Raw genomic sequence first — 23,918 nt, 5'->3', positions numbered from 1 at the left:
GAGATTGAGTTAAAAAGAAAAAGCTTTCTCAGGACTGAGTTTGTATAAAGAAAAAAAAACTAAAAAGCTCACTGGCCCAACTGAACAATAATGGGACTTGACTAGTAGCAAACTTGGAACAACCATTAAAGCATAGGTGATTTCCAAGACAGTTATTATTTCGAGATAAAAATTAAATGTTAACTTTGAATTTGGGACTGAGAAGTTAATCAAATTCTTATGAAAAATTGGAAATCTCAAAAGACTCTTAGTAATTAAGCATGAAAACATGACAATCAGAAGCATCTATAATAAATTGATCATAAGTCTATCTAGACAATTCCAAATTGAGCTCCAACAAAAAATATTAGATATCCTTAGTTGATCAGTTGGTAGATAGCCCAATTGGAAAGGTTATAAAATTTGTCCTACATGACTACATCTAAGTTTGAACCCCCCTCCTCTTGAATATATATATATATATATATATATAAAAATAAAAAAAGGTTTTCATTTTTCAATGGTACATAGCTTGAAACTTAATTTCATCCAGTTTAACACCAGTTTTACTTTAAAACAAATGATTATGGTGCAGCTTGCCCATGTAGATGAAGATATTGATGTCCCTTCGGATTTAAATTCATGACTTATTCAGACACTCTGGTGTCAACGGAGATGAAGATGATGACGTGACATATATTTGTGGCCTCTCTCTTTAAAAGATTGGTTATGATTTAAAGAGTTCCATTCAGACTATAGAGAAGGTCAAGTTTCTTATATTTTCCTCAAGATGACATGTAGTTTTGTTTTCTTTGGTTCCAAAATCTCTCTTATCTCGCCAACTATTCTGGCTTAACTTATGCTCAAAAGATTATAAACAATGGTTTCTTAATTTGAAATATGAAATTTTTTCCTTTATTTTTGCCATATACAAACTCTGCATTACACTGTTTTTGTGTGAAAAGAAAAAAAGAACAATACATGATTATAATGATAAAAAGTACAACCAATAAACATACCATATTCTGTACATAGTAATTTACACAATTGTTGGCTACTGCTTTTGCTGTCTAAACCCATTGAGCAATTGATTCCTCCAAGCCAAAACCTTATTAAAGAGACAATCCACCTCTTTTCCCAAGCCCTCCATCAGCTTCTCAAACACCTCTAATCTTCTCTGCAATTCCTCAGCTGCTTTACTGCTTTTTCCAAATCCAATAGCAGCAACAAGCCCTCCCACTGCTTCATTAATCTCTTTCACCTCCTTCAACACACCCTTTCTCCCCACTATTACTTGACTCACACTCAAATCCAATCCAGAAAGTAATGAATCAACTAACCTTCCAGCTGACTTTCTCATCTCCAAGTATGGCTTGGAATCCCCAACCAAAACAAACAACAAAATCCCACATACCCAAAATACCACACCTTCCATAACCACCAAAGCTTGATGTATGACTGTTTCCTTGCTAATAATAGAACCCCTTTCTTTCCCGTCTGCTTCATTTCCTTGGAATCGGAATTCCTTGTTCACCAAACTCCTTGGTTGGAATTGGATTGCTTTCAGATGCTCTACAGCCAAAGAAGGTGGTGACTTCCCCACAAGGCTCAAGGAGTGAGACAGTGAAAGCCTAGCTTTCCCAAGATGAGACAGAGAGGAGCTAATGGAATTGCAGAGCTCCAACAAGTTCAAGCTGTATCTCAGATACTCTTCCACAGAAGCAGCTTCCCATTTGCTCATAGGGTAGTCTACAGCCACAACCATCTTGGCAAAAGCATTGTTGATGATGGGTATGAGCTCAAAACACTGTTGAATCCATGGAAAGGATAGGACTTCTGACCCTGCAGATTTGGAATTCGGAGACAGTTTGTTCAAGCAATTTGAAACATGAGATTGAAAAGCCTCTAGAGACGAAGCTGATACATCAGCTTCAGATTGGTGGATGTGGTTGTGGTGGTGGTGATTTTGGTAATTCTCCAGTTTAGAGTAGAGTTTGCTAATCTTTTGTACCAAGAGAACCATTTGCAAAACACACAAATACAAAAGGAGCTTTGAAAGATTGGTTGTTGTGGTCAGCTTTGGAGCTTGGGGTTTATAAATAAGTTGGTGGGTTTGGAGAAAGTCTACAAGCGTGTTTGTGTTGCCTAAAACAATAGACACAGAAAGGTGACAAACCAGGTGCGTGTGGAACACAAAGCAATTGAAAATTCAGAAACTGGGGAACATTTTTCGCATTGGCCGCGGTCAAATGTGCTTATCTGCTTGTACTTTCCTTAATACCTCATAGACACGATTCTGGATGATTGGGTGGGTCCACTTGGCCATTGTTAGCTGCAACTGCAAGCTATGAACGATAAATTATTGTGACTATCACATGTGACATCTCTTATATTAAGTACATGAAATTCATCTTTATATGATAGTATTCACACACACATATATATATATTGTGAGAGAGGTTTTATAAAAATTTCTGATTCTGTAGCAAAGGACAAAGAAATGAGGACTTTTCTATACTTTTCTGAAGTTCGAATCTTTTGTTAAATTTCAAAATCAAAAATTGAAAATGATGTCCTTTTAAAGACAAGCACAATATTAGCATATAGAATATAATTAAGCATCATACCTTTTTTTTTTTTGAGATATAAAGGAAATTTTCAGTCTTGGAACATGATATGTTTTGGATAACGTAATCTCTTAAGGAGTGTGATTCGGGCATCGCTGTCTCAAATCAATATGATGAGCATTCACACCATCATCATGGTCCATTGCTGCGTGCTGTTGGGTTAACAGCAAAGACTTTTGATTTGGACTGCCACAGCCCATTGGTTTCGTAATTATCTTTCTAATATAAACTATAAACTATACATGTTAAATGTTAAACCTTGGTAGCCTAATTGGAAGAGTTCGTAGAATTACTCACAATACACCGAGATTCAATTTCCCCTTCTCCCCAACTCACAAAATAGGGTTTAACACTATATTAGCACAAATTTATAAGGTACTTTTTTTTTTTGCCATGAAATTTAAGCTTTTTCATATTTTACCCACCTGAATTTTAGGGTCAATCTCACTTTACCACCTTAAAAAAAAATTATGCCAGTTTACTACTTGAATTAAAATTTTTTTTGCAATATACCACATCTTGCTCATTTTGTCTAAACTTTTATTAAAAATAAGAGTGTCTTGATCTTTTTTAAGTTCCTATTGTTAGAATAAAAATTATTTTTTTATATTTTACCCGCTTTGACACAAAAAAAACTAACTTGAAAAGACCAAAACACATTTTTTTTCAACAAAAATTTAGAAAAAATGAGCTAAAGGTGGTACATTGCAATAAATTTTTAATTTATGTGGTAATTTAACACAATTTTTTTTTAAGTGGTGAAGTGAGATCAACTATAAAGTTTATACGGATAAAGTCTAATAAAGTTTGAAATTTATAAGGTACTTAACTGGGCATAATTGTGGCAAAAAAAAAAAAACATAGGCATAATTAATAAAATAAAAAATATCTAAATTTGTACACTGATTAACAGGAAGGACTGACTATACCTGCACGCTGACTCAAGTTTCAGCTCTGTTTTCTTGTCTGGAAAGGTATAGTCAGTCCTTCCAGACAGTTGCTCCTCCTTGCTGCACTGCACTGACTCTGCCTGCACAGCAAACCGCGTGTAAGCGTGCAATTACTTCATTAGCGTGTACGACTCTCCTTCAACTAGCTTCTTTCAGTTTTTAATTACTTTCAGAGTCAAGACCATTATAAATGCATTTATCATACATTTTGTTATTGTTAATTTACCAGTACCACTATTTTATAATGAAATACACTACCATACAAATGCATTCTTTCTTCTTTTTTTGGCCAATGCATACAAATGCATTCTTAACCCTTAGAACTTTATGGGTTTCATTTCCCATACTAGGGTGTAAATTCCCTTACCGTAGATCCATTTATGTAATACAATGTATGATACACTAATTCATTTCATAAAACTTAAGCTGTTGGATCACCCAAAAAAAAACTTAAGCAGTCTGAAAGTGGGATAACAAAAATATTGTATTCTAATTTTCCGTGGTAAAAACATATGGGAAACAATAATATAATATTAAGAAAAAACCTATATAAAATTGAAATTACAAACAAATGAAGGAATTTACGACTGCCTGAGTGCCCCAGCGCAACCCTGTCCAATAGTTGAGAAGTGGATCATTTTCAATGGCTGAGAAGTGGAAGAAGAAGCACTATCAGATTACCAAAGCGTCTAACTTCTCAGAGGCTTAGCCTTGCGTATATGGCCCATACTATTCACAAGATCTTTGCGGGTACATACAGGGAACATGTTGATGTTCTTCAGCACTTTCAACCGCCATAATACGTAGGGGAAACTGAGCTGATCGCGAGAAGTGAAACGAACCACCTCGTTGAACCAGAGGCACATAAACATATTAGTCAATTGTGTATGCTCCCTCACAATAACAGATGCTTCGGCTAGAGCTGCACAGGTCAACAATGCAACGATTGAGCATAGGAACAAAATGCAAGACATTGAGTCACAAGCTTGTAGACACTAGAGTTATGGAGTTTTTCATATTTAATGACGGTTATTTCTTAACTCAATTGTCCAATAAGCCTAGTGACAGCAGACTACAGGCTCATAACCCACTTTCACAGATTGGGCAAATATGAATTGGTGGTGGACTGATGCGGAGGCAAGCAGACTGGCTATCAGCATATGATTATGATGCATGGAGGCAAGAAGATCAGAAACAAAATTTTGAAAGAGAACTGAGAAGAAAAAACTTAAATAAAAAGATTGATTTAAACGTTTGCCCTCCTTTTTTCCTTCTACAAATTAAAAGATATGTATTCCCAGTAAAACCCCGGACCAGGAACTAGTATCTTTTTATGCAATATTAAGGTAGGCTAAACAACTGCTACTTCAAAACAATATAGTCAAAGAGAACTAGATAAGCATAAGAATTTAAGAATTGCTCCAATCATGAAGAATATACATGTTCCTATTTTAATAGAGAGATCCTGTCAGAACAAGTAATAGCGAAAAGAAACACACATACCTTTCTTTCCATTGAACCTCTTGTCTTCAGGGAAGCCGTCACGGCGGTATTGAGTCAACTGCACCTCCACTTCTTCTGGTTTGGCCTTGTTTTTCCTGACAACGGCCTTTGCCTCATCATAAACACTGCTGCGAGCTCCATGTTCTGAGATTGCAAGTACAGAATTTGAACGCCAAAGAAGGGCTTCGAGAACACCTAAAGGGTCCCTCCTAAATTGGGATTTTGAATCTACCCAAATGGAATACTTTGCATGAGGAAAAAGACGATGTGGCAACATCTAACACCACAAAAATATGTCAGAGAGATATTCACACACCCAGACATATGATATTTGACTAGCACTTGAAATATCATGGGGAATATATCCAGCCTCTCTTCTGATTAAATTAGCATAATTGACTTGACTTCACTAATGCACAGAAAAACACCAAACAAAACAAAGACAACAATTACAGAAAATAGATTCCATCTGCTGATAGCTCTCACAAATAGTGAGAAACACAAATATTCTCCAAAAAATGTGAAATGACAAATGAAAAGAGATAGTGGCATGATCAAGATACAATGTACTAAAAAATGCATGCAGCAATGAAGCAAAAACAAAATGAATGATACAAGAGACCAGATGACAATTTAAGCCAACTAAAATATTATTACCTTTGGGATTTTGCCATTTAACCTTTGGTCCGCAAAAGGAAGATCCCTAACAATGACAACGCGCCATTTCCCAATAAATCCATCGTCATCAATTCTATGCCCAGCTGATTCCCGAGTAATTTCATCCCAAAATGCAACAAAGCAAACCTGCATCCATTCAGTACCTCATAAGAATAGCGAACTTGTATAGCTAAATTAGTAAGACTTGACCGAAAAGATAGAGACCTTTTGAAGTGATGCCTTTGACATTCCAATAGGTTGATAAAGATCGTCTCCACCACCAAATGCACAAGTGGACACTACAACATCGCAACTTTGCATGTAATTTTTGTCTTCATTTGAGATCTTAAACCCTCCAATTTCACTGTAGAAACCACAATTTATAGTAACAGTTTCATTTACCTGTGAGAAGAAATTTTCTAAAATATGAACAATGCATCATGAACAGAAAAAAATGTAAAATTCAAGCATAGGGTTACAAAACTCAACATGCTTCACAATAATAACGAATCTACATCAAAATCCCAAGAAATGAGTTTCCTCTTGGCCCTTGATTTTTAACATGATAATGACCAAAAACTAAAAACAAAAGATGCAGCTTATAACCTTAAACATTTTCCCTCTCTGATCTAGAGTTTGATTTCCAGTAAATAAATTAAATCTTGTGCCCTCCGTGTGCTCTTGACACAGGGTGTTGTCCCCTCCTAAAAACGGAGTATCATTCTCTGATATGTATAACACTTTTTTTACAGGACTATTGGAATCTTCGCGCACAGGAATTTCCAGATGCTCAAGTTCTTCAGGAGATAGGATCTTCAAGCAACCTAATATTATCCACAAATTTGCGTCACATATCAAACCACTTTAATATTCCAATTCCGACCAAAAAAATTTTCCAACTACAGTAAAATCTACAACCCAATTATCAGCATCACTAACACACAACAAACAAGCCTCTGCACTCTCTCCCAATCCCAAGCTGATGTGGGTATGAAGCAATTCAATATAATTAACACTCAAATTAATCCAACAGCACCCTTCTAGCCTAGACTAATTGAAACTCAGAACCCCAGTAGAAAATAACCCAACTTATAACAATATGCAGATTTCACAATCATTCATCATATTTTTTTAAACAAAAAATCAAGATTAGTTATTTTTTCTTAATACGATTTCCTTTAAATATAGAAATTAAACAAACATTATACCATTAAACAACAAAGAGTGAGAATTTACGTTGTCTAATGCCGCCAACAACCCGAGTAATAGGATCAACCCGATTCAAATTCCCATCCGATTTCTTCTCCAAACTCGAGTTCTTCACCTCACTGAGTTCTGAGTTAACCCGAGTCGGCTTTTCCGACGTACTGAGTTCCGAGTTCACCACCGAGTTGGGTCTCCCCCCGATCCTCGATGCCTCAAATAGGAGCAACCCAAGAGCTGGGAGGAAAATGAGAAGGGCCCAGTATTTGACGAGCTTCCTAACGACTCGGTGAAGGAACTCGTTCTTGAATCGGTGGCCGAGTTTCTTGCGGTTCCTTCGAACTCGGACTCGCATCCGGCCGAGTTCGTCCGATTCGTCATCGGAGACCGAGATTGATATGCTGTTGTTGTTGAACATTGGCGATCGGGTTGATTGCAGGAACTGGGTCAGTAAGATTGGGAATTGGAAAGTGAAATTTGGGGAAATTAGGGTTTTTGGAATCAAAAAGAGTGAGCTACTTTGTTCTCCTGTGCCTTAAGCGTTGGATTACTGATGAAGGTTGCTGTTTCCTCGAATCATCTTTTACCAGACACCTCTGTCACTGCGTCCGCCGAATTAACTGTCTTTTTTTATCAAAAAAAGATAAAAAAAGAAAAGTTTATCTTTTTTTCCTTTTTTAATAGAAATCTACATCTACCCAAAAAAAAAAAAAAAAAAACGAAATCTACCCATTAAGGACAAAACTACAGCGTTTGGAATGTGTGCTCTGTGCTCAATTGCTCATGTCCCCTCGCACGCAGTTAAATGAGAGAGAGAGAGATGGAAACACTCATTGCGTACTTTGGTTTTTTTTTTTTTCAATATATACAATTTGGTCCTCGTTATAACTTAACTTATAAGTTTACATTAACAGTTTTTCCACAAGTATATAATGTTCATTGTAACTCTTGGACAAGTACTAGGCTACTAGCATATGTGATAGTACCTGACCAATATTTTCAACGGTATTTTTATTTTTTAAGATTTTTTTTTCTTTGGACTTGTGTATATTACTTTTATTTAGATATGTATTAACATTCCACTGGTAAGATATTAAAAACAAATCATAGACATATTTCTGAGTCGTAATTGTTAGGTGAAAACCTGATAGAATCACATATGTACATATATTTATATTTTATTAAGTACTCATCTCCCTCATAGAACTAGGTGAACCTAATGAAATGATATTTATAAATTTTCTTTCTAAAAAGACGACGACATAACAAATTGTCCCTTTGAAGTTCCACCCAAACAAATTAAGTTATTATGGTCATCGTGTTGAAGTGGACAATTTTCTAGAAGGAAAGAGCTAGATGCCTAGATGTGAATCATGTGATCATGAGTCGTGACCAAGATATATCTAGAGTAACTAATGATCAATTTTCTTTTTCTTTTTTGTTGGTAAAAGGGCAGGCATATGCCCAAAAAATTAATGATCAATTTTCTAGAGTAACTAAAGATAATAAATTTCTAAAGAAGCTTGATATGCAGAGAGTCTGTCTTACATTTATTAGAATTTGGATATGGATCATAGGCCCAATTTTTCTATTTCTTCTTCATTTTCTTTTGGATCTTAGGCGTAGTGTTTACTCATAATTGGTTATACTTTTGAAGACGAGAGCTATTTTGACCACCCTAAAATTTTGAGTTAACCACAATAAAATTTTTTTCCCTATTTTTTCCTATTTTACCTCTGCATTAAAGAAAAAAAAAAAACACACATCTCCATTAACAATCACCACCACACCTCACCATTACCACCCCTCCCTATAATTGGTTCTAACCAATCTAACCAACATCAATAACACAATGAGACGATCGAAAACTATACATGGGTCGACCCAATTCGTCGCCAGAATTTGCCGGATCGGCGACGAAAGCCGCAGAGCTTCACGACGTCGATTAGCCGCGCATTGTGATCGAATGAGAAAGGGAAGACCAGGGTTGGACTCCCCGTGACCTGGGGAACAAAGCCCAAGTGGTCCAGTGTCTCAACTCCACCAGAAAAGGAAGATCGCCGGCGAAGGGGCCGATTGGGTCTTCGCCTGGGTTCGGGCTTCTGGGCTTTCCTGGTTTGAAGGCTACCATGGGAAGAGAGAGGAGAGGTAGACAAGTTGGTCGGTGGTGGTCTCGCAGCCACTGGTAGCTGGACGGCGACACACCGAAGAGAGAGAGAGACTGACTGTCGGGTGGGTGGGTGGGAGGGATGGGGTTTTCTAGTTTTTTTTTTAATAAATTTACATTAAGGGTATATTAGGAATATTTGCAAAATAAATTAGAAGGGTGGTCAATTCAGCATTTTTTTAGTGGTCTGCATAATCCCCCTACTTTGAATAGCAAATTATAAAAAAGTCAATAAAAAATTTTAATATTACAACTAGGTCAATACAAAATTTCTTATCTCATATTAATCAATGGTATATTTTGAGAAATTACATTTTAGTCAATGACCCAACCCATTTTAGTGACTAAGCTCAATCCACTTGATGATATCATGTATTTTGGTGCATTGAAAAATATCAATTTGCCTATCTTTTTTTTTCATTACTTATGGGCGTAAAATTATGACGTTTCCCTTAACTTAGTTTAGGGTATAGAAATGGAGTGCATGGTATATAAATGAGGTTTAGGGTTTAGAAATGAGATTTAGGGTTTAGAATTAAGATTCCGGAGCTTATGGCTTAAGGTTTAGGTCCCGGGTTTTGGGTCCGGGAGCTAAACCCTAAGCTGTTTTGCTGCGTAGCAGTCAAATACAAACCAAATACAAATCTCAATATGACTAAGTAATGTATGTTTATTAATTTATTATAATTCATATTTTTTTCATTTTAGTCAATAGTGATTAAAATGAAATTATGAAAAAATATATTGATTAAAATGTAATTGTGAAAAATTTTATTGACTTATTTGTAATTAGCCCTACTTTGAAATAGTCAATTGAGACCTATTCATGATTGAATAATTTTTGAACAATCTGATATGATATTATTGATTGTATAAAATTATAAATATTATAATTTGATTGAATTTATAACACCAGGTGACATGTTGTCATTAAATGAAAAAAATTTCTCAATTATATAACATAGTAAATGACTGCTCATGAGGTGTTTAAAAGCACAATATTTTTTAAATTTTTTATACTGATTTATTTTCTTAAAAATTTGCTATTTCAAGTGGTGTTTATTTCTACTTGTTAAAGTATTTTTAAAATACTTTAAATTTCAAAAATGAATCAAAGTCATTTAATTATTTATCCTTTTTTTATAAAGAAGGGATCGAACTTGGGTGTAAAGTGAGCACAACTATTCAATTGGTTGAACCTAAAGGCTGCCCCCTTAAAAAAGAAAAATTACAATTTTTAAATAATAATTACTTTAAAAAAGCTAAAGAATAAATATTTTCCAAAATAACAAAAAAATTACTTAAAAAAACACAATTGAATTAAAATATATAATTTCCATGAAAGAAAGTGTAACAAATTAGCTCCCCATGGGGAAGGGAAGGACTAAGTCTTCAATGGGGCATGCCCCAATGAGACATTTCTCACATGTGGAACCTACCTCATGTGAGAGATGCCCCCATTAGGGTATGCCTCATTGAAGACTCTCTCTCGAAGGGAAGCCCTACAAATGAAAGCGCCTCTACAGGGAGAGCATTGTAAGTGGCAACGCCTTTTTAGTGCTCATGGTGACGGTTATGATTGGTTCATTAATTTGATCGAGTCCCACACCAAATGAATTAACTTGTCACACGGCCGGTCATCATTTTGCAATGGACAATATTTGAAAAGGGAATCTAGAAGAAGTGAGTTTGTTAATCTAGAAGGGACTAATTGACACAATCATAATAAAGGCAGATTTTCTTAATGCATGCACAATGACATGACTAAATGCTATGCTATATACTAAATATAGCAAAATTGATAAAAAAACTTACTATAATGGCATAGCTAAATTTAGCATTTGCTATGCTATTGCTAAATTTTTCACTATATATAGCAGAAAATTTAGCAATTGCTATTGAGGAACTCAAAAAAAAAGTTGACCCACCATTTGAAAAGTATGGGTAAAGAAATAATAAAAAACCAGGTGAAAGAAAGTGATTGGTTGAAAAAATGCTAGGTCCCACAAGGTGAGAGAGAGAGAGAGAGAGGAAAATATATTCACGTGGATGGAAAAGGTTGCAGCAAGAGACATGATGATAGGCAGCTGTCATAGGTTGATTGGCCATGTATTCAAATTTTACAATTCCTAAATTTGACTTTGACATAAAAAATACTAAAATATTAATTTGGGTATTAAAATAATAATATTTAAATATATTTAATATTGGGTTTATATTAAAAATCTCATTAAAATATTTACAATGATATAATTATTAAAATAATTTAATATGTTCAATTTAATTTATAAGGATATATATGAATATATTAAAAATATAAACATACTAATATATAGCTATAGTTTTTGTGCCATTGGAGGGAAAAGCACAAAAGCTATTGCTAAATGCTAAAAGTTATGCTAAATATAACATATAGCAAAAAGTCATTGTACATGCTTCTAATGATATGGCTAAATGCTATGCTATATGCTAAATATAGCAAAATTGATAAAAAAAGGTCACTACAATGACATAGCTAAATGTAGCATTTGCTATGCTATTGCTAAATTTTTCACTATATATAGCAGAAAATTTAGTAATTGCTATTGAGGAACTCAAGAAAAAAGTGGACACACCATCTTAAAAGTATGGGTAAAGAAATAATAAAAAACCAAGTGAAAAAAAGTGATTGGTTGAAAAAGTGCTGGGTCCCACGAGGAGAGAGAGAGAGGAAAAGATATTCACATGGATAGAAAAAGTTGCAGTAAGAAGCATGAAGATGAGCAGTTGTTATGGGTTGATTGACTATGTATTCAAATTTTACAATTCCTAAATTTGACTTTGACATGAAAAATACTAAAATATTAATTTAGATATTAAAATAATAATATTAAAATATATTTAATATTGGACTCATATTAAAGATTTCATTAAAATATTTATAATAATATAATTATTAAAATAATTTAATGTATTAAATTTAATTTATAAGGATATATATTAAAAATATAAACATACTAACATATAACTATAGTTTTTATGCCATTAAAGCAAAAAACATAAAAATTATTACTAAATACTAAAAATCATGCTAAATATAACATCTACCGTAGCATATAGCAAAAAACCATTCTTCATGCTCTTAGAAGCCGGCCCTGCCTAGCTAGCTAAGGATGTTTGCTGGATCGTTTCTCTTTGTCAGGTTGGATCTTTAATTAATTGATTAATTTTATTATATTTATTAAATTGCATGTGTTATTAAATGAACCCAAGCACTCCCAAAACACTACTCACATGGCATAACATGATTGGTGACTAAGAACCACAAAGGCACAAACTCTTCACACCCAATTGGTCCCTATATATATTTTCTCATATAAAAACTCAGTCACTACCTCTATAGACTTTCATGGGATTTCCTTGAAAACCTACACCACTACACATTTATAAAAACAATCATTCTTTCTAATTTGGATCCAAACCCCATAATCCTAAGCCCTCTCAATCCTTCATTCTCTCTATTTCTCCACTCAATGCAATAGAGCATGAATATGATCAAAATAATTAATAAGCCTTGTTTGGTTGTGTTATCCATTCTCATGCTTTCTTGCTTCCTAGCTCAAATCCATGGAAGCAAGCACTCACAGGCACTTGCTCAGCTCTACAAGTCCAAGCTGATGAAGAACGGCGCGGGCATAGACACGAGCCTTTTCCAGGCAGTTCATCATGAAAATGCAACCAAGATTCATCCTCAGGAAGGGTTGAAGGAGAAGGATAGGATTGGTAGGCTGCCTGGACAACCCCATGTGAAATTCTCTCAGTATGGTGGTTATATTACTGTGGACAAAACGGCAGGTCGTGCATTCTTTTATTACTTTGCTGAAGCTGATGATCAGCAGGACAAGGATTCTTTGCCTCTTCTTCTATGGCTCAATGGAGGTAATACTATTAATCCTACTTTTCATTAATGTCAATGTCATCAGCTCAATTGATGGTGTTATATAATTTTTAGAATGACAATTTTTGACACGATAACACGATTACAGAATACACGAATATAACACGACACGATAATATGATTATAATGTATATACTTTGGATTCATGTAGTTGTCAGACCACAAACCCAAATATGACACAATATGAATAGAGAATAATTTGCCTGCCCCTGTGATAGGGGCAGGCTTGTATAACGACAGTGAGAGAGAGAGAGCAGAAGGAGAGAGAGAGAGAGCAGAAGGAGAGGAGAGAGAGAGAAAGGGGGAGAGAGAGAAAAAGAGAGAGGAGAGAGATAGGGAGAGGGGGATATCAGCTGTGGTATCCTCGTTTTAGATAAGTTATTTTCATATAAATAATACACGATAACACGAATTGCCACGCCTAATTAATTTATCATAATTTGCTATTTGTGTAAAGTTGATTGTGATCACTTTGTCAGTATATAATCTTTCCTTTAATTTTCCTTTTTGGTGATAATTGACAGTAGTGAAAATATACGAGATTATCCCACAAATATCCCAATGAAAGAAAATGAAATTTTTATCATCGCTGTTTGGTACTCAGCTACTACTGCCCTCTCTATGATCTTTTTCAACACTCAGCTCTAGCTTTGTAGTGAATTGAACCACACCTTTGCATGATGGTTCCTAGTTAGGCTGGAGGTATTAAAAGAAGAATATTTTATAGCCATATATATTCAATTATTGATGATACCAAAATAATAATATTATTTTATATATTACCCACTACATAAAATATTAACTAGTTACTTCTTTTATAAATTTGCACCAATTATCATAATGAATTTGGTTTGGCAACAAAAGTCTTTTGTGAATGGGTGTTAGTTGTTGATTATGCGAGACTTACAATAAGACTAATACACATTAACGATTGTCAACTGTTCATGCATACATATGTGGAGATTGTCCTTAGCATTTGGGCTTGACAGTTATTGTTATAAACATTACGGTTACTTAATATTTTAATTTCAAGTTATTAATGTAGAAACTTTTTTTTTGTCACAAATGTAGAAAAATTAATCTTAATTGATTTGAATAAGAGCTGGGATTCAAATCCCAGACTTCACTCTTGTTGAGGATTTCTCGGCGTTCATGTTGTAGCAGTACATCTTTCTGTTGGAAATAATCAAATATATATAATTTAAAAATGAACGTTGAAAAAGTTGGTGATTGATAACATGCAGCTCAATTATTTATCATATTGTATACACATTTAATTCAGCCATATAATGTTTTATATATACAACTGGATGACCCTTTTTCTAATTTCTATCACTAATATAATGAATTCATTTTTAACAGATAGAGACCGTAAGTCTTACATCTATAGAAAATCTTTCTATTTTGGTCTCTATTAACTTCCACTTGCAGTCTGTGTCAAATGGATGCAATGACAAACAATTGAATGATTTTTCAATAAGCAGAGCACACTGTATCCAATTCTAATAACAATTAAATATAATTTCATATATAATCTATCTATTAATTTGATGAAATTTTTATTTGATTACCTATGTCTATAGCATGTGACACCATATAAATTGGTACAAATTGAAGTCACTGCAATAGAAGATTGTAATTGCTGAATATCTTGACAGGACCTGGATGTTCCTCTCTTGCCTATGGAGCAATGCTAGAGCTCGGACCATTCCGCATCCACAGCGATGGCAAAACACTTTACAGAAACAGATTTTCATGGAACTATGGTATATATATATAAATCTAACACACTTATACACATTTATTTATTATTTTCAAAATTAAAAGAAATTGATTTTGTTTCATTTTTTGCAGCTGCAAATGTTTTGTTCCTTGAGTCTCCTGCTGGGGTTGGTTTTTCTTACTCAAATAGAACATCAGATTATGATGCCAGTGGGGACAGAAGAACAGCTGCAGATAATTATGTATTTTTGGTGAATTGGTTGGAGAGATTTCCTGAATACAAGGGCAGAGAGTTCTATATTTCTGGTGAAAGCTATGCAGGGCATTATGTACCTCAGCTTGCACATACTATTCTCTATCATAATAAACAAGCTAACAAGACCATTATCAATCTCAAGGGAATAATAGTATGTCTCTCTCTCTCTCTCTCTCTCTCTCTCTCTCTCTCTCTCTCTCTCTCTATGTAGTGCTATGTTTGTTCTTGGATTCTAGGGTAGTTAGTTAAAATGTTGTAAAGGTAATGGAAAGAAATAGTTGCTTTGATCCCTCCTAGCAAGTGTTAGCCAACTGCCCACATTTGGTGGTGCAAAATTGTTGGTTATCTGTCATCACATATATCCCTTTTAGTATTCTTGGATTCCCACATTCCTGGTGTGGTCATTTCTGTGTCTTGTTCCTGTTGCTACACATGGTATGGAGTATGGGATGGCCCTTTGGTTCCTTTGGGCCATGTGATGAACATTGCCCACTTTTGGTGGGTGTTAAAATTTGCTCTCAATAGCATATGTTTTACTAGACCTCAGGAAAATAAAAAAAAATCTATACGTCCGGAGCAGTGTGTCGGGCTGTTACAATAGTGGGTGCAAGATCCACTATTGTTTGTGGTATCTCCTATCTTTCTTGTGAAAGTTCAGCCCGACACAATGTGCGGGGCAGACAACAGTTTTCCCGTGCCTTAGGGCCCGAGGGTGGGGGCTAGCCTCACCCTCACACTCACACAGAGAAGGCCCTTTGGTCTGCTTAACTATATGGGTGGTGAAAAAGCTGTTGATTCCTAGTCATAAGTCATAACTAAATGAACTGATAAGAAATGATGCAGATTTCTACTGTCCTTCTTGCCTAAACATTTTCTTTGGTACATGATATGCAGATTGGAAATGCAGTGATCAATGATGAAACTGATAATAAAGGAATGTACGACTACCTTGCCACTCATGCTCTCATTTCAGACCAAACTGCAAATGAAATCCAAAAATACTGTGATTTTTCACCCAAGGCCACTACTCAACCAAAGGAGTGCGGTGATGCTACTGATGCTGCTGCTAAGGACACCTATTACATTGATATTTATAACATCTATGCACCCTTATGTACCTCTTCCAATCTCACTTCCCAACCCAAAAAGGCTTCAGTAAGTTATAACAACCCAACCCCCAAGTATATGCAACGGTTATAAACAAACTCTACCTACTGCTAATTAATCAGTTTTAATTTGTGGTGCAGATATTTCAATTTGATCCGTGTAGTGAGTACTACGCATATGCTTATTTGAATCGGCCTGATGTTCAAGAAGCTCTTCATGCCAATGTCACTAAACTCACACATGACTGGGAACCATGTAGTGAGGTAATCACACATTGGGGAGATAGCTCATCAACTGTACTACCCCTTTTACATGAGTTTATGGCTAATGGAATTCGAGTGTGGATTTTCAGGTAAAATTTCAACTTCTTCTTCCTCTTATAATTGTTATGTAGTGTTAGGGGTACAAAGTAACTCAGGAAATGTTATGTGCCACATTTGATGGGTCCCCTTTCGGGTTTGATGGAGAAATATATGAACTTATTTTGTGATTATTACCATTTGAGTAGAAGTTATGAGACACATATAACTCAGAGTTAGGCACATGATTAAATTATGTGAAATCTTGCTAAAACCAGTTCCTATGGACATTGCAGTGGTGACACCGACGGAAGGGTACCAGTCACTTCAACAAAGTATTCTATTGAAAAGATGAACCTTCCAGTAAAGACTCCATGGCATGCTTGGTTCCTTAATGGACAGGTAACTTATTTCTCTTTTTTCTCCAGCAATTTGGTTTGTATATTTTGGATGTTCCATACTAATTCCATGGGTTTGCAGAAAGCTCAAACTAAACTTTTCGACCACATGAAGATTTATTAACAGATACTCACGAGTCAGGCCATCCATATTGTATTTTGTGCAACAGGTTGGTGGTTACACAGAAGTGTATGAGGGAGACCTAACATTTGCAACTGTGAGAGAGGCAGGGCATCAAGTACCAAGCTACCAGCCTGCAAGAGCACTTTCACTGATCAAGCACTTCCTTGATGGCACATCTCTCCCTGATACTAAAAGATATCCCTAGTCTCTTTCAATCTTCTAGCTATCAGAATCTCATTACTTAATTTGTTAATAATTTTTTTAGTCCACACAAGGGTGGTTGGTTTGTATCTATGTTGATGCAAATTTATTTTCATTGATTAATAAAAGTTGATAGCATAGTTTGTTGTTTAAACTCCCCATTTTTTTTCAATAGATGTCACAATGCCAAACATTCCATAATTAATTTGAACATTTTCTGAAACACAATTTACCAACTTTGCGATTCAAGTAGACTCCATTTCCTAGTTCTGTAAAATGTATATATCACCACAAAAAAAAAAAAAAGAAAAAAAATAGGAAATTTATTGGCTAATATGAAGTGTATGTGTCAATGGTGCCAATCAAAATAGGCTAACAAAATATGATCATGTATCAATAAAGCCTTTGTGAGCCTTTGCTAGACAGTATACCAAGTCCGTTCTTGAAGGAATTGAGCATGTTCATAAGTGTTCACTGTGATTTGAAACCCGAGAACATAGTGTTTGTGCCATTACAACTAGTGGTAGTGCTAGTTTCATGGCTAAGATTGAAGGTTTTGGATTGACTGAGAGAACGAAAGAGGATGAAAGTCACTTTAGAGGTACTTCTATGTATCTCAGTATCTGTACCCAGAAGCGTTGGTTGATAATGATCAGGAGCAGTCCTCTGATAATTTAGATCGTGGTTGCATTGTGCTTGAGATGCTAACCAGAAATGGCCCTGGGATTTGAAGCCTGGTTCTGATATCGAGGCTCCCCTGGATTGGATTTGTCTAGACTAAAATTACTGCTGAAATCTCAAATGGGGGCAGGATTATGTGAACAGTTGCCTATCCATGAGGACTAAGGAAAGGTAGAATTACTCTCAATTCTTGGAAACCAACAATTTAGAGAAATTTAGAAAAATGACATTTTTTTTTTAACAAACTAAAGACTTTAACCCACTTTTAATAACTCTTAGAAAACTAGCCAAAATAGGAATGGAAAAGACTTAAACACCCTTAAAACCAATAAAGTTTCCTTCTCAAACCATCCTCATTTGCTCTCACACTCACACTCACCCTCTCCCTTCTTCTCCTCTCTCCCCTCTGGCCTCTCTCATCTCTGTTAGTCTCTCATTCTCCTCTCACATTAGTCTCTCACCCTCCCTCACCTCAGAATTGAGCCTAAGGGGTCAATTGAAACATGAGTTGTACTATTGTTATAGGTGGTCAATTGAGACGATTAAAATAATAGAAAGTAAATCAAGATTTCATTGCAATGTTGGGAAACAAAAGTAATAATAAGCCTAAATAAATAAATAAGGAATATTTTATATATACGGATATATCCAATAATTTTTTTATTTTATTCAACTTTTTAATTTTTCTAATTATTATTTTTTTGAAATTAATATTTTTTCATTTTACCCAACATAAATTACTATTATACCCTGCCTTACCCAACTGATTCACATACCTAACCCACTCCCTCTCTCTCTCCTCCCCCGCAGCACCAACCCGGCCTCCTTTTTCCTCCCCGCAGCACCACCCTCCTCAATCTCTCTCTCTCTTCTTCCTGCAGCACCACCCTCCCTCTCTCTCCTCCTCGCAGCAGCACCCTCCCTCTCTCTCCTCCTCGCAGCAGCACCCTCCCTCTCCTCCTCGCAGCACCACCTTTCTCTCTCTCTTCTCCCCGCAGCAACTCAACTTTTAAAAAAAAAAATTGCAGGTTCGGAGGACCACTGCCAAACCTGACTGTTTCGATCGGCAGCTATCGGCCGAACAATCCTGTTATATTTGACGGATGATTGCAAAAGGAAACAACCAGGTTCGGCACTGGTCCTCCGAAAGTCCGAATCTGCAACTTTTTTTTTTTTTTTTTTTTTCCGTTGGTGCAGCTGTGGGGGGAGGAGAGAGAGAAACAGGTGGGTCGGGCGAAGGTGGTGCTTGGGAAGGGGTGGGTCGGGCGTGTTGCAGGCGGAGGGGCAAGGAGGTGTGGCAGGGGGTTGGGTGTGGGCGTGTTGCAGGCGGAGGGGCATGGTGTGGGCAGTGGGAGTATGGCAGGGTATGCGCAGTAGGAGTATGGCAGGAGGAGGTGAAGGGAAGGTTGCAGAGATGAGAGATGGGGAAGGAAGAGAGAGAGGTGGGACAAAATGGTCAATTCATGGTGGGACAAAGTGGTCAATTAATGTTCAAATTTTTTGTTGGGTAAGAGAAGAAAATATTTGGATATGTCTAGAATTACCCAATAAATATACACACAAGGAACACCACACCGGAAAACTCGTCTGTTCCCCGTTCGCAGTAGCTTCCCTCATCATCTTCCAATTACTTTAGAGTTCAGAGTAGAGACCATGGCTGCTGCCTTGGTGGGTGGAGCTTTGCTCTCTGCTTCTCTTCAAGTCTTGTTTGATAGGATGGCTTCTCGTGAATTCGTTGACTTCATCCGTGGCAAGAAACTCAATGGCGGACTTCTCGAGAAGCTAAAGATCACTTTGCTTTCTGTCAATTCTGTGCTCAGCGATGCTGAGGACAAGCAGATAACAAACTTGGCTGTGAAGGAGTGGCTTGAGGAGCTCAGAGATGCTGTCTATGGCGCTGAGGACCTCTTGGATGAGATTGACACTGTAGCTTTGCAGAAGAAGCTGGAAGAAGCTGAGTCTGAAAGCAGGAGCAGAAAAAGTCAGGTACAGGAGTTCAACTCTACTTTGTTGAATGCATTTGATAGAGAATTAGAACCCAAGATAGAGGAGATTTTAGAAAGACTGGAATTTATTGCCCAAAAAAAGTATGTTCTTGGTTTGAAAGAGGGTATTAAAGATATCCCACCAAGAAGATTGCCTGCAACTTCTTTGGTGGAAGAGTCTGGTGTGTATGGTAGGGATGAGGACAAAGAGACCATTGTTAGGTTGTTGGTTTCAGATGGTGATGTTTGTGGCAATAAGATTTGTGTGATTCCCATAGTGGGTATGGGAGGAATTGGCAAGACCACCCTTGCTCAGCTTGTGTACAATGATGTCAGAGTTAGGGGTTACTTTGACCTCAAGGCTTGGGTTTGTGTTTCGGAAGAATTTGATGTTTTGAGGATAACAAAAACTATTTTCGAGACGATTACTATGCAGAATTGTGGTATTAATGATCTGAATTTACTTCAAGTTAAATTGAAGGATGAACTGATGGCAAAGAAATTTCTGATTGTTCTAGATGATGTTTGGAATGAGGACTACCTTGATTGGGATGTCTTGAGGAAGCCTTTCGTGTCCGGAGTTAATGGAAGTAAGATCATTGTGACAACACGTATCAAAAATGTTGCCTTGATCATGGGCACTGTTCCATCTCATCATGTAAAGCAATTAACTGATGAAGATTGTTGGATGTTGTTTGCAAAGCATGCCTTCAACAATATAGAGTCAAGAGCACAACCAAATTTCGAAGAAATGGGTAGAGAAATTGTTAAAAAGTGCAAAGGGCTTGCATTAGCTGCAAAAATGCTTGGGGGTCTTCTGCGATCAAAACTAGATCCTGAGGATTGGAATAACATACTTACTAGTGAGATCTGGGATTTGTCAGAAGACACTCATAACATTCTTCCAGCTCTAAGATTGAGCTATGACCATCTCCCATCACATTTGAAGCAATGCTTTTCTTATTGTTCAATTTTCCCCAAAGATTATGAATTTGGAAGAAAGGAATTAGTCCTATTGTGGATGGCTGCAGATCTTTTACGACACCCCAAAAGAAAGAAGAGGATGGAAGAAGTGGGAGAAGAGTATTTCCATGATCTAATATCAAGGTCACTTTTTCAGAAATCTAGTGCAAATCAATCACTATTTGTTATGCATGACCTTGTTAATGATTTGGCTAAATATGTCTCTGGAGAATTTTGCCTTAGGTTGGAGGATGGTGGCTCTGATAAATCAGTCAGAAAGATTCGTCATTTGTCATTTTCTAGAACAGCACATGATGACTTTAAGAAATTTAAGATGTTCTATGAAGCGAAGTCTTTACGTACTTTCCTACCACTAAAGTTTCAAGCACCATATGGACGATTCCACTTGTCTAACAAGGTAACACATGATTTGTTACCAAGGCTACGATTCTTGCGAGTTCTCTCTCTATCACAGTACAAAATCAGTGAGTTGCCTGAATCGGTTGGCAATTTGAAGCATCTGCGGTATTTGGATCTCTCTCACACTGCAATTCAGAGGCTACCTGAGAGTGTAAGTACCTTGTACCAATTGCAAACATTAATACTGTCATGTTGTTTCTCTCTTACTGAGTTGCCAACCAACATGGGAAGACTAATCAACTTGCGTCATCTGGACATTAGTCACACAAAATTAAAAGAGATGCCATTACAAATGAGTAAAATGAAGAATCTACAAATAGTAACTGATTTTATTCTTGGAAAAAATAGTGGATGCAACATTAGAGAGTTGAGAGGGCTACAGAAACTTCGGGGAACACTTTCTATTTCAGGGCTGCAAAATGTTACCAATGCTGGGTATGCTTTGGAGGCAAATATGACGGGTAAGAAGTACCTTGATGAGCTAGTGTTAAAATGGGCTGGTCATACTGATGATTCACAATATGAAAGGAACGTACTTGAAAGGCTCCAACCTCATGTGAGCTTGAAAGAACTCAAAATTGAATATTATGGGGGTACAAGATTCCCAGATTGGCTCGGAGATCATTCCTTCACTAGTATGGTATCTTTGTGTCTTAAAGATTGTAAAAATTGCTGCTTCTTGCCACCACTTGGGCAGTTACCGTTTCTCAAAAAGCTTTATATCTCTGGGTTTAACGGGGTAGGGATGGTAGGTACTGAGTTTTATGGTAATTGTTCTTCAATAAATAAGCCGTTTAGATCCCTAGAAATTTTGAAGTTTGATGATATGTTAGAGTGGCAGGAATGGTCTTCTTTTGGAGGTGCCAATGGTGGTGGTGCTTTCCCTTGTCTTCAGGAGCTTTATCTACAACGTTGCCCCAAGCTAACTGGGGGTATACCTGACTATCTTCCATCCTTGACAACACTTTGGATTTTCCGATGTCAGCAGTTGGTGGCTTCACTTCCAAGGGCTCCAACTATCCGTGATTTGAAGTTTGGATATTGTGATAAGTTGCAGTTAAAAGAACTGCCTTCTGAGTTACACTGGCTCAGAATCGAAGGATGTCATGTCCTGGAGTCTATACCTGGCTATGTGAAGCAAACGAAACCTTGTCTTCGGGAGTTGTTTATCTCTGACTGTTCTTCTCTTGTGTCCTTTCCTAAGGATGGTTTACCTGCTACACTGAAAGCCCTTGAAATTGAGAACTGTGGGAAATTAGAGATGCCCGTTAACCACTACTATGCATCCCTTGAAAGCTTGGCCATATGGAGTAGCTGTGATTCTCTCGAGTCCTTTCCATTGGACCTCTTCCCAAATTTAAACAATCTCAAAATACGGAGCTGTAAGAGTCTGAAATCACTTTCTTTATCAGGTGAACCTAACCACGAGCTCATGTCTCTGAGTTTCTTGGAAATCTGGGATTGTCCTAGTTTGATTTCTTTCCCTGATAGAGGATTGCCAGCACCCAACCTGACACAGTTCAAGGTAACGGATTGTGGGAGTTTGAGGTCATTGCCTGAACGAATGGACACACTCCTATCTCTTCAGTATTTAGAAATATCTGGATGTCCAGAACTTGAGTCATTTCCTGACGGGGGCTTGCCCTCCAATTTGAGTTCACTCTATATTTGGGATTGCAACAAACTCATTACACAGCGAATGCATTGGAAGCTAACAAATCTGATCTCTCTTAGATGTTTGAGTATCATGGGTGGAAAACGGGCTGATGTCCAGTGCTTTCCAGAGGAGGGGCTGCTGCCTACCTCTCTTACCTCTCTCTCCATCTGTGGACTTCCAAATCTGACATCACTTGATAAGGGGCTCCAACAACTCACTGCTCTTGAAAAATTGGAAATCAGCCACTGTCGTAAGCTCCAAAGCTTACCAGAAGAAGGGCTGGCACCTCTTTCTTACCTATGCATCAGAAAATGTCCTTTGTTGAAACAATGTTGCCAAAATGATAAAAGAGATTGGTCCAAGATAGCACATATTCCCTGCATAGAGATCGACAATGATATGATCTTATGATCTAAAACTGTTAAAAGAATCTCCGTTCTTTCTAAACATTCAATTCCTCTTCGGTACTTGTTATGCACTAATTATTTCAGTGGAAAATTAAACAATTATATAATGAATTTCTCGATATTTTTCAATTATTGATCTTTTATCATTTTTCAAATGTTTGTTTATTCAACCAGTGCCAAGACTGGCGCCTATTCAGGCTTGAAGCTCACAGAAATATGCTGTTACAGCTTCACTTTTGATTTCTTCTTTCCCATGTCTATTATCACATCTCTTTCATCATTTGTTGTTCATTCTTCACTAATTTTTCACATGCTCTCAATCCTTTACATCCTCAGAGCTTCTAACAGTAATCATAATGATGATCGTACCAAATCATTTTTGATTACCTGCAACTAAGATAATGGGTCTAGTTCTACGCTCTGTTAGGACAGCTGCATAGAAAAGAAAACCTTTGAAAAACCTGGCCGGAGGTAGGTCTCATGTTGAGCTTATATATTTGATCACAATCATTATTTCAGAACTTTTACAACATTAAGGATGACTTTGACTGGAAAGAAAAAAAAAAAAATTGCAAGGGCATGGAAGCACAGTTGACTACCACTACCAGTTTGTATAATCTCTTAAGTTGCTTGGGTTCCATTGCTTGATCAGCGGAGCTGCTTCTCTTATCAGAC

General features: G+C 36.6%; 4 protein-coding genes across 5 annotated transcripts; 2 read left to right on the top strand and 2 right to left on the bottom strand.

The window, feature by feature from the left end:
* Nucleotides 1-874: 874 nt before the first annotated feature.
* On the bottom strand, nucleotides 875-2,060 carry LOC147295927 (protein BPS1, chloroplastic-like). The gene has a single exon (XM_086233827.1). The coding sequence runs from the start codon at nucleotides 2,000-2,002 to the stop codon at nucleotides 1,034-1,036; it is 969 nt and encodes a 322-aa protein (XP_086089953.1). The 5' UTR covers nucleotides 2,003-2,060; the 3' UTR covers nucleotides 875-1,033.
* Nucleotides 2,061-2,184: 124 nt separating this feature from the next.
* LOC147295926 (DNA-directed RNA polymerase subunit beta (DUF616)) lies at nucleotides 2,185-7,686 on the bottom strand. 2 transcript variants are annotated; one of them, XR_015120644.1, is made up of 8 exons: nucleotides 6,953-7,686; nucleotides 6,323-6,540; nucleotides 5,942-6,118; nucleotides 5,717-5,863; nucleotides 5,060-5,336; nucleotides 4,142-4,478; nucleotides 3,536-3,636; nucleotides 2,185-2,317 (listed from the first exon to the last, which is right to left on the bottom strand). XR_015120644.1 is itself a non-coding variant. In XM_086233826.1 (6 exons), the coding sequence occupies exons 1-6, from the start codon at nucleotides 7,335-7,337 to the stop codon at nucleotides 4,246-4,248; spliced, it is 1,437 nt and encodes a 478-aa protein (XP_086089952.1). In that variant the 5' UTR covers nucleotides 7,338-7,686; the 3' UTR covers nucleotides 3,680-4,245. The 2 variants fall into 2 exon arrangements, 1 of the variants encoding a protein (XP_086089952.1); XM_086233826.1 differs by lacking the exons at nucleotides 2,185-2,317; nucleotides 3,536-3,636 and having other exon boundaries at nucleotides 3,680-4,478.
* A 4,924-nt stretch (nucleotides 7,687-12,610) lies between these two features.
* On the top strand, nucleotides 12,611-17,183 carry LOC147295925 (serine carboxypeptidase-like 40). The gene is made up of 7 exons (XM_086231737.1): nucleotides 12,611-13,004; nucleotides 14,682-14,789; nucleotides 14,878-15,152; nucleotides 15,896-16,156; nucleotides 16,249-16,460; nucleotides 16,704-16,809; nucleotides 16,976-17,183. The coding sequence occupies exons 1-7, from the start codon at nucleotides 12,611-12,613 to the stop codon at nucleotides 17,132-17,134; spliced, it is 1,515 nt and encodes a 504-aa protein (XP_086087863.1). The 3' UTR covers nucleotides 17,135-17,183.
* A 2,102-nt stretch (nucleotides 17,184-19,285) lies between these two features.
* LOC147295924 (putative disease resistance RPP13-like protein 1) lies at nucleotides 19,286-23,334 on the top strand. The gene has a single exon (XM_086231983.1). It carries the CDS (start codon nucleotides 19,465-19,467, stop codon nucleotides 23,245-23,247), a length of 3,783 nt encoding a protein of 1,260 aa, XP_086088109.1. The 5' UTR covers nucleotides 19,286-19,464; the 3' UTR covers nucleotides 23,248-23,334.
* The last annotated feature ends 584 nt before the right edge of the window (nucleotides 23,335-23,918 follow it).

The sequence above is a fragment of the Dryas octopetala genome, chromosome 2 (genome assembly GCF_963921425.1).
Source record: "Dryas octopetala chromosome 2, drDryOcto1.1, whole genome shotgun sequence".
Lineage (NCBI taxonomy): Eukaryota > Viridiplantae > Streptophyta > Magnoliopsida > Rosales > Rosaceae > Dryas > Dryas octopetala.
Note: the sequence above shows the minus strand (reverse complement) of the source record. Positions and strands in the feature narration are given on the sequence as shown.

Coding starts and splice junctions, on each gene's coding strand:
- LOC147295927 (XM_086233827.1), bottom strand. CDS start 2,002: ATGGTTCTCTTGGTACAAAAGATTAGCAAACTCTACTCTAAACTGGAG.
- LOC147295926 (XM_086233826.1), bottom strand. CDS start 7,337: ATGTTCAACAACAACAGCATATCAATCTCGGTCTCCGATGACGAATCG. Junction 6,541..6,952: donor TGTTGGCGGCATTAGACAAC/GTAAATTCTCAC, acceptor GGATAATATTAG/GTTGCTTGAAGATCCTATCT. Junction 5,337..5,716: donor TAAATGGCAAAATCCCAAAG/GTAATAATATTT, acceptor TTGTGGTGTTAG/ATGTTGCCACATCGTCTTTT.
- LOC147295925 (XM_086231737.1), top strand. CDS start 12,611: ATGAATATGATCAAAATAATTAATAAGCCTTGTTTGGTTGTGTTATCC. Junction 15,153..15,895: donor TCAATCTCAAGGGAATAATA/GTATGTCTCTCT, acceptor CATGATATGCAG/ATTGGAAATGCAGTGATCAA. Junction 16,810..16,975: donor CTTGGTTCCTTAATGGACAG/GTAACTTATTTC, acceptor TTTGTGCAACAG/GTTGGTGGTTACACAGAAGT.
- LOC147295924 (XM_086231983.1), top strand. CDS start 19,465: ATGGCTGCTGCCTTGGTGGGTGGAGCTTTGCTCTCTGCTTCTCTTCAA.